Here is an 11,023-nt window from a genome sequence, read left to right on the forward strand (position 1 = left end):
GGCGAATTCGAATTGTGGGCGAACTCTGACTTGTGGGATGAAATTCGGAATTTGTGGGCGAATTCTGACTTGTGGGCGAATTCTGACTTGTGGGCGAATTCAGACTTGGGGCCGAATTCAGACTTGGGGCCGAATTCAGACTTGGGGGCAAATTCGAAAATGTGAGCGAATTCGGACTTGTGGGTGAATTCGGAATTGTGGGCAAATTCGGAATTGTGGGTGAATTCGGAATTGTGGTCGAATTTGGACTTTTGGGCGAATTCGGAATTGTGGGTGAATTCGGAATTGTGGGCGAATTCGGAATTGTGGTCGAATTTGGACTTTTGGGCGAATTCGGAATTGTGGGCGAATTCGGACTCGTGGGCACTCGGAATTTTGGGGTAATTCGGAATTGGGGGCAAATTTGGAATTGTGGGCGAATTCGGATTTATGAGCGAATTCTGAATTATGGCCGAATTCGGACTTGTGGGCGAATCCTGACTTTTGGGCGAATACTGACTTGTGGGGGAATTCGAAATTGTTGGGGAATTCTAACCTCTGGCCGAATTCTGACATGTGGGCGAATTCTTACTTTTGGGCGAATTTAAAATTGTGGGCGAATCTGACTTTTGGGCGAGTTCGGACTTGTGGGGAATTCTGTTTTCCTTTTATTCTTTGGCCTTTTAGGCGAATTTGAAATTGTGGGCAAATTCGGACTTGTGGGTGAATTCGGACTTTTGGGCGAATTTGAAATTGTGGGCAAATTCGGACTTGTGAGTGAATTCGGACTTTTGGGCGAATTCGGACTTGTGAGCAAATCCTGACTTTTGTGCGAATTCGAAATTGTGGGCAAATTCGGACCAGTGGGCGAATATGGACTTGTGGGCGAATTCTGACTTTTGGATCGAATTCGGAATTGTGGGGGAATTCGGAATTGTGGGCGAATTCTTATGTGTGGGGGAATTCTTACTTGTGGGTGAATTCTGACTTGTGGGCAAATTCGGAATTGTGGTGGAATTCGGAATTGTGGGCGAATTATTGCTTGTGGGCGAATTCTGACTTGTGGGCGAATTCGGAATTGTGGGCGAATTCTGACTCTTGGGCGAATTCGAAATTGTGGGCGAATTCTGACTTGTGGGCGAATTCGAAATTGTGGGCGAATTCTGACATGGGCGAAATATTACTTGTGAGCGAATTTTGACTTGTGGGCGAATTCGGAATTGCGGGTGAATTCGGACTCATGGGTTAATTCTGACTTCTTGGCGAATTCGGAATAGTGGGCGAATTCGGGCTTGTGAGCAAATTCGGAATTGTGGGTGAATTCTGCCTTGTGGGCGAATTCAGACTTGTGGGCGAATTCGTACTTGTGGGCGAATTCTTACTTGTGGGCGAATTCTGACTTGTGGGGGAACTCTGACTTGTGGGCGAATTCGAACTTGTTTAATTTAAAAATCCTCACAGTAACATGAGTTTTGAAATGGAGAAACAAATCCACAGTTATGTACATATATGTACATAAATTTAAAGATTAATCTGTATATAAAACTTTCGGGAATCTGTTTGAATCCCCTTTTTCCTTAAATATATATAAATTTACATAACCGAGGATTTTTTTCTCTATTATTATTATTATTATTATTATTATTATTATTATTATTATTATTATTATTATTATTATTATTAATTTGGCAATGGGGACATAAGTTCACATTAATTATAGAAGGGTGGTTCAACAGCAATGGAGAAATTTATTTGGAGTCAGTTGTAAAAACAGGCCATTGTCAATATGAATGATTAATCTCTCGGTGTCTGCAATGAATAGCACTTCATTTCAACGCTGCAAAACACTGAGCTTTTGACAAAGTTCTCATTAATCAAAACGTTGTATTTGAATGTCAAAAATGTAATTGATTTGGATGATAATGAGAGCCATCGTATTTTACAGATTCCCCGTCACCTTGAACTGATTTTTTTTTCTTATTCCACAGGGAGCAAACGAGTATGAGTGTCCAGCGCTCAAATTAAAAACTATATTTAATTTACGCATATTTTTGCGTTGCTCCCTTTTGCCCACTTTTACTCTTGATGATGCCTCCACTCAAAGCAGACAAAATAGGCAATAACCAAAACAGAGGTCGATATGCAAAAATAAAAATTAAAATAAAACTTAAATTTAATTATGATGGTAGTGTGGACCTCCTTACAACCTCGGGAAATCCCCACACACACACACACACACACACACACACACACACACATATATATATATATATATATATATATATATATAATATATATCTATATATATATATATAATATATATAATATCAAAATAGAATTCAAAAAGGGGTCATGTGGTCGTATGACTAAGTCTGTTAATTTGGGAGGGAGGAAGTAATTAATAACTAGTCAGGAATGCTGTGTAAAAACTACACATAGATCTTTAACGACCATTCCCTGACAGGCGACAACAAGCGAACTCGCTAAAAACAAGTTAAAAATATGCCAAAGTTTCTTCGGTGTAATCGAGTTTTACATACAGCGTACACTGCTGCCCGAGCCGCGTCCCATTAAACTTTCAGCTATACCCAGGTGGGGGCCTGTGCAGTTGGCATCTATAACGCTGCCAGACGCACGATTTGCCCACATTTAACCTTAAATAACATAAAAAATACTGAGGCTAGAGGGCTGCAATTTAGTACGTTTGATGATTGGAGGGTGGATGATTAACATACCAATCTGCAGCCCTCTAGGCTCGGTAGTTTTTTTTTCTTTTACAGAAAACTAAAATAGCAGTGATGACGAATACTGATAGTAAAGTGAATGCAGTAGGGATAGTGAACGGTAACGTAATAAGGGCGTCGTGTTAACTATATAAAAATTATATAAAGTATAACCTAACAGACGTTGCTGGCTACGTACTTTAGATATTTTTTCTGCCTATAATACAAACACACACATACACGAACATAAGCTGGACATACGGATACCGATGTATCTAAGACCAAAAACATGACGTATGATTCCTTATTTTGCCAAGTAAATATATAATTTTTTTTTAATCGTTCAACCGTGACTGCCACGCCGCTGATAACATTTTATTTCTTCCCGTTCCTCCTGCCCCTTTTATCGCGAGATGGGTTTTCGAAAAAAGCATTCGGTGCATCGACAGAAATTCGGGATCAAACGCTGTCGAGAAAAAAAAAAAAAATCCCATTAACGGTCCGCTGTGATCACTATCGTCGCCTCGGTTCCTTTTGGGTGATTCCGATCTAATCTCATAACGGAAGCTTTTGGGGATTTAAGCTGTAATCCGGCTGTACCAGTTAAGGGATTTGAGCCTTTTCAAAGGAACGAGCAAAAATTTTAACTTTCTTACCAGATTAATGTCTATGGTAGTACTTTAATAAGGAAATTAAAGGATCAGTCATCCCTTCTCAAGACAGGGAAACGTCTTACCGTTGAAAACAAGGAATTGTATTTTAAAATATTACATACAGAGACAACGAGGAAAAAAAAATGAAAATCTGTCATGAAGAAAGAGATCAGACAAGAAACTTGGTCTCTTCTTGATCCGTTGCTCTCCGGAGCCTTCTTCAAGCATCTCACGTCTTTCATCTTTTTGATTTCTTATAATTAGACTTTTATTTGAAAGTAGTAATTATATGTGTTTTCGTTATTTAAATTTTTTTATATGACCAGTAATTATCTTGATCTTTATTAAAATTCTCTCCAATTCTGGAGAATTTTCATACCTACTTCTTACATTCACTTCCTGTATTTTATTGGGTATATTTTTTCTTAAACTTTTTATTTATTTATTTACTTATTTATTTTTGCATTCATCCTGCTTTTGGCAGTAACCGTTCTTTACCTAATAAATCACGTAAGCTGGGCCAGCTGGCAAAGACTTAACAGGAGGCTATTATTCCCCTCAAGAATAAAAACGCCAAAGAAAGTTTAAGCGTCATTTCGTATTTATTTCTGTATCCTCAATTGAAGACTCATTCAGGAAGACGTCCTTCGACTGACAAGACAGATCACATCATCAGATGTCTGACATCACCATAATTGCAAGAAATTTATTTTTCGTACCTTCCAGTCGTTACTTCCTAATTCATGGACAAGAACAAAAAAATTAAACCTCACCATTTTAAGTAAAAGTATAAATAAAGCCATTAGATTATTTCATCAAAGACAGCGACTGTCTGAATGTTAAATGACAATGATTTTTAATGTTAAGTCTTTTAATAAAGTGTTATAAAAATATGAAAAGAGTAAAATATACACTATTTTATCTTTTGTAAGCAAAGTCCGTGAACTGGCGTTAAAAAAAGACCTCTAATTTTAAGAAAAAATTATACACAATGAAATCTCCTAGTGAATAGAATGACTTTTGTCCGAGACGAAGATTGAAAAGCAATCATTATACAAATCCCATAGACTGAAGTAAACGAAAATCCTAAAAGATTTTCTATCCTTCTCGGTAATCAATCGGTAGGCATCATCCCTACAGGATTAATATATTGCTCTATTAATCCTGCATCCCTACGGGCAAGAAGTACGGCTATTTCTTAGCGAAACGCCTGTTATTAATCACATTGGTGAAGGAGGTATTCGACTGCGCTTTCCGACTCCAGTTTCCGAAATGAGGCCGAGGAGGAAATTATAATATTATAATAGTTTCTCTGAGTCTCCCGTTCGCTCTAGGGATGAACGAATATCCGTCAGCATTAATGAGGCGTCATGCTCTGTAAACATGAGATCTTAATTGCCTGGTTGAGGAACGAACTTGGAATCGATCTTACTCATTCTTCAAGGGGAGCAAAGTTATGACAACCACTGGGAGGGGGTGGGGTTAGACGGGACTGCCCAGTTAAGATTGACTGATTGATTTACGACAGCTAAAACTGGCGTCACAACATCATGGTTATTGACGTCGTCATAAAACAGAATGCGTAATTAAAATCATAAATAAATTTAAACAGCGCAAATAGCGAGAAAAGTGATGGGCTCCTGAGGAGGCAGGATGCAACCCGGAACCCACCACTATAAAAACCACCCAGTCGAATAGGATGACTGTCATAGACACCCCATTCTTTTTCCTACGAGTTATTTCTTGTATAAGAAGAAGGTGATCTGTCTTAATGAAGTGTCACTAAAATACACGTAGAGACGACTAATTAAACGTTAACCAAGATAACCAAGCGTTGTATTTGTGATACTTATCGTGAGGATACAACCCAAAGACCAGACAATATTGCAATACCAACAAAAGTCTGTGCTGGGATTGTCTGTGCTCTTGAACACCGTTGACACATTAAAGCAAATATCAATGTTAAAGGAAATATCAATTACATTTTAAGTCCGAAATGCAATAATGGTTTAAAGTGTAATTGTACCAAATGCAATTTTGGGAATGCAGCCAAAATAGTACAAAGAACAAGAGTTGCATGTCTGAACTCTAGAGGAGCCATGATTATGAACTGAAACCTGTTTTTTTTAAAGCAACGACTCAATAACCAAATCCGCGTTGTTAAAAAAGAAAGAAAAAAAAAAAACAATAAAGGACCAGTCACCTTTCACCATTGTCCCCTCATCACATTAGAAGATGAAAATACTTTTGAAACAAGCCGGCCATACATAACCAAAACATTAATGGACAAAATTCTGAAATGTTGAAACAAACTCAGAAGAATTCCAACTGGGGAACAACGTATGTTGGCAAGTTTCTAAATTTACCATAGATTGTATAATCATTTTCGCATTACGCAAAGGGGAAAATAAAAAAAAAATTAAAAAAATATTCCAATAAAGAGAACTGGTATAAAGGTAGTACAGTTTTTTTTTTTTTTCTAATCTAACATTCTAAATTTACCATACATTATATAACAATTTTCACATTAAGCATAGGGGAAATTTAAAACAATGCAAATAATGACAATAAAGAGAACTGGTATAAAGGTAATGAACGTTTTTTTTATCTAGCATTCTATAAAACACCAACTAACCAGATCACGCATACTTGAAAAACCATTTCGCACAGAAAACCTGCGCTTTCGAAAATGCAAGTTAGTCCAGTCCAGTAAAGTGGATAACTTCACGCAAAGCTCTGACAAATAGTTCGCTGCATTTAAAACTAGAAATCACAAAAACTGACAACTCAAAAACTTAATAGCTTACCATGATTAGGATGATCTTAAATTGGCAATCTTGAAACGAGAAAGCGTTGACTGTCATGATCACTTCATCGAACAGATTGACCGATGTAGATATTTTCCCCTACAAAAGCACTATGAAATAGAACGGATTGTTTTCCCAGCCTTAGCATAATACGTCAGTGTTTTTTTTTTTTTCCACCAAAATGAAAGGTTATCTACCAACGCCAAATGCGGAGATAACACCACAAAGAAAGACTGAACGCGATAGTTGCCAGTTACTGCTTAACTCCCCAATAGGTCTTGTTATTGAGCGGCCAAGGACACACAGGAAAACTCCACCATATGCTATATGCGTATTCATCCTCACGTGGAATTAATAGTAGATGGCAGCTATACAATACTAGACACCTACTGAGTTTCTTAGATTTTCAGGGAATTGCATTCATAATATATATATATATATATTATAATATATATTATATATATAATATATTATATATGTCTTATATATACACACACACATATATATATATATATATATATATATATAATATATATATATAATATATATATAATCTATATGTGTGTGTGTGTGTATATATGTAGCACAGAGAACACGTACTTGAGGATATACTTAAATCCACGGTAGAAAGGTAACCGAAACAGGGACTTGGAAGAAGTACTTTCGTAGTATATTCTACACTTTCAAGTTCACATAGTGTGAACTTGAAAATGTAGAATACATACTACGAAAGTACTTGTTCCAAGTCCTTCTTTCGCTTACCTTTTCTACCATGGATTTAAGAAGGTATATATATATATATAAATATATATATATATATATATATATATAAATAAAATATTAAAACCAGGGCTTGTATGAAGAGCATCTTTATTTGCGACTAGTTTCGGAGATTTACTTTCCTCCGTCATCGGGCAATCTATAATGAAATATTATTTACAATTAAAATCAATGACGTAATATAAGTTACATTAAAACAAAGCAAAATAAGATAAACTTACATATTACTTATAAGTTACATTAAAATTAACGAAGCAAAACTAAAAATATAAAATTACACAATTACAAGACATAATAACCTAAACTCGCAGCAAAATCTTAAAATATAGAGAAATACATTGTTTGTTGTCAAAGAGAGCAGAGAAAGAAAAAACCTAAAAATAAAAAAACACAGCAATTCAACAGACCTTTCATTATTACAAAGAGAGGGTTTATCTCTTATGGTATATAGAGACTCAACCACTCCGAGCTCCATTGCGTTGGTTCTGCAAGTAAGGACTGAAAAGGAATCTACATTGATAGGATGGTCATATTCTTCAGAGTGTTGACGAATGGCACTAAATGGTGGTTTGCTTAATGCCTATTTGTCCTAACAGATCTTCCGAGATGTTCGAAGATGCGAACCCTGAACTGTCGTTTAGATTTTCCAATGTACATTGCACTACAGCAATGACACTTATACTTATACACAATAGCTGACTGCAGTTCAGTTGGTATCACATCCTTGAACCTGAAGAATTTTTGTAATGTAGATTTAGGCTTATTACTCGAATGTTTACTTGTGGGTAGAATTCATGCAAAAGTTTGGTTACTCTTTTTTTTTTTTTAACATTAAAGGACCTATTTCCAAGAAACGTGATGGGAAAATACATAACTGCTCTGTTGACAGTGACAGTTGTAGGTTTTGGAAGTAATAAATTTTGAAGCTCCTTTCTAATATACGTATCAGTAAAACTTTTGCTAAAACCGTTCAAAAATAAGCACTGCTTGATGAAATTAAACTCTAGGTTCATATTAACATAATTTGAACATATATTAAAAGCCCTCGATGTTAAGGTCCGTAATCAAATTTCTCTTGAAACTGAACAGGAATAAATGAGGACATTTTGGTGGTCAAACCCGTGAAAGTCGGTTTCCGATAAACAGATGTGATAAATCCGTTTTCACTGTGGCTGATTAGTAAATCAAGAAAGCCGAGCATTTGCCTTCTGCCTCGGTTTCTGAAGTGAATTCGATATTGCTGTGCTTTGAGTTCAAATATTCTAAAAACAGTGAAATGTGGTTACTAGATCTAAAGATTAAGAATGTGTCATCGACATATCGCCTGTACATCAGAGGTTTGAAATCTTCGGGACATTCATTCAACCATTCCTCTTTCATAATGAAGCTAGGAAAGCATTGGCTAGTGTTGGTCCTAATGGGTTACCCATTGCTACGCCGTCTACCTGTTTATATACCTCCTTGTTAAACATAAAAAAGCAATCACTTACAGCTAGTGATAACAACTGATGAAACTGTTGTTTAGAAAACTTTTCAATTTTATCGGCATCTTTAAACAAATCGTTAACACATATGTCAATTGTTTCCTTTAAGGGTATGTTAGTAAACAAAGATTTAATGTCATTACACATTGCTCATAATTCACTTCACAAATTTCTTTTACAAAAGTAAACGAGTCCTCTACACTGTAGTGGTTGGAGGTGATCGGTGTTAGAATAGGTACCAGAAATTTTGCTAACTTGTAATTAAATGTACCAATAGCAGACATTATTGGTCTTAAAGGACAATCTTCTTTATGTACCTTAGTAAACCGTATAAAATACCCTGGTTTTTGAGGGCTGATGTGAAAAGTCTGGAATACAGAGAATCATCAACAACACCTTCAGCTTTCAATTTTCTTAAAAACCTGTTTATCTTCTCTTCCTTGTTTAGAATAGTTAAAAGAATATTATCTTTAACAGATTGGAATTTGGTATGATCACTCAATACATTAAGCATTTTAGAAATATAATCATCCTTGTTCATTAAAACTACCCCATTACCTTTATCTGGCTTCAAAACTACCACAGATCTATCGTTAGCCAAATTCTTCAAAACTTCGTTTTCTTCCTTAGAAATATTATGTACAAAAGAATTCCTATCCCTATCATAAAAAGAAGAAAAAGGAAAAATGCTAGATGTTTCAGTGAGCACTTGAAAAACTCAAAACCCTTATTATCTCTATCATAGAAGGAATGGTTAAGTATGCCTTTGAAAAACATTTCAAATGTGCAAAAATGGTCAATAAAATCAGGTTTACAGAAAGATAAAACATAATTCAAACCTTTACATAAAATCTTTTACTCAATATCGGAGAGAATTCTACTCGAGTAATTAAAAATAACTTTATCATATGGAACACCATTATCATCAGTGAAACCTAATTTTCGGAGTTTATTACTTTGCACAAATTTAACACGACTTATCTTCGAAGAGTTACATTTATCAACGAGATTCAAAAGATGGTTGAAATCTATCCAAGACACCGAATTCTTCAGCTGCGTTAGTTTTAAAGAGTCCTTTTTGATAACACAACAATCCAAACTACGTCGTTTGGCTGCTAGCTCTCTTCCTAAGAACTGGTGTTGGCAGTTACGGTAAAGGCGAGTATGATGCAGATGACGGTCGCATAGTTTAAAATGCAGGAAACTAGGCGTAAGATTTTGCTGCTGACATGATGATAAAAAGTCGATATCGCATTTGATCTTCCTGAGTTTGTAGTCAAATCGTTTGAACTCAAAGCACAGCAATATCGAATTCACTTCAGAAACCGAGGCAGAAGGAAAGCTGGCCTTTCTTGATATACTAATCAGCCACAGTGAAAACGGATTTATCACATCTGTTTACAGGAAACCGACTTTCACGGGTTTGACCACCAAAATGTCCTCATTTATTCCTGTTCAGTTCAAGAGAAATTTGATTACGACCTTAACATCGAGGGCTTTTAATATATGTTCAAATTATGTTAATATGAACCTAGAGTTTAATTTCATCAAGCAGTGCTTATTTTTGAACGGTTTTAGCAAAAGTTTTACTGATACGTATATAGGAAAGGAGCTTCAAAATTTATTACTTCCAAAACCTACAACTGTCACTGTCAACAGAGCAGTTATGTATTTTCCCATCACGTTTCTTGGAAATAGGTCCTTTAATGATAAAAAAAGAGTAACCAAACTTTTGCATGAATTCTACCCACAAGTAAACATTCGAGTAATATTTAAGCCTAAATCTACATTACAAAAATTTCTTCAGGTCAAGGATGTGATACCAACTGAACTGCAGTCAGCTATTGTGTATAAGTATAAGTGTCATTGCTGTAGTGCAATGTACATTGGAAAATCTAAACGACAGTTCAGGGTTCGCATCTTCGAACATCTCGGAATATCTGTTAGGACAAATAGGCCATTACGCAAACCACCATTTAGTGCCATTCGTCAACACTCTGAAGAATATGACCATCCTATCAATGTAGATTCCTTTTCAGTCCTTACTTGCAGAACCAACGCAATGGAGCTCGGAGTGGTTGAGTCTCTATATACCATAAGAGATAAACCCTCTCTTTGTAATAATGAAAGGTCTGTTGAATTGCTGTATTTTTTGATTTTTAGGTTTTTTCTGCTCTCTTTGACAACAAACAATGTATTTCTCTATATTTTAAGATTTTGCTGCGAGTTTAGGTTATTATGTCTTGTAATTGTGCAATTTTATATTTTATTTTGCTTCGTTAATTTTAATGTAACTTATAGTAATTATGTAATTTTATCTTATTTTGCTTTGTTTTAATGTAACTTATATTACGTCATTGATTTTAATTGTAAATAATATTTCATTATAGATTGCCCGATGACGGAGGAAAGTAAATCTCCGAAACTAGTCGCAAATAAAGACGCTCTTCATACAAGCCCTGGCTTTAATATTTATTATTCGTCTCTGATTTCCACGGAACTCTTCTATTGCTGATATATATATATATATATTATATATATATATATATATATATATATATATATATATTTGTAAGTGTTACATAATAAAAATATGG

General features: G+C 35.3%; 1 protein-coding gene across 1 annotated transcript; it reads right to left on the minus strand.

The window, feature by feature from the left end:
* Positions 1-662: 662 nt before the first annotated feature.
* Positions 663-2,628, minus strand: LOC135226034 (sporozoite surface protein 2-like). Its single transcript, XM_064265511.1, has 2 exons — positions 2,527-2,628; positions 663-1,142 (listed from the first exon to the last, which is right to left on the minus strand). The coding sequence occupies exons 1-2, from the start codon at positions 2,626-2,628 to the stop codon at positions 663-665; spliced, it is 582 nt and encodes a 193-aa protein (XP_064121581.1).
* Between the last annotated feature and the right edge of the window lie 8,395 nt (positions 2,629-11,023).

This window comes from Macrobrachium nipponense, chromosome 14, assembly GCF_015104395.2.
Source record: "Macrobrachium nipponense isolate FS-2020 chromosome 14, ASM1510439v2, whole genome shotgun sequence".
Lineage (NCBI taxonomy): Eukaryota > Metazoa > Arthropoda > Malacostraca > Decapoda > Palaemonidae > Macrobrachium > Macrobrachium nipponense.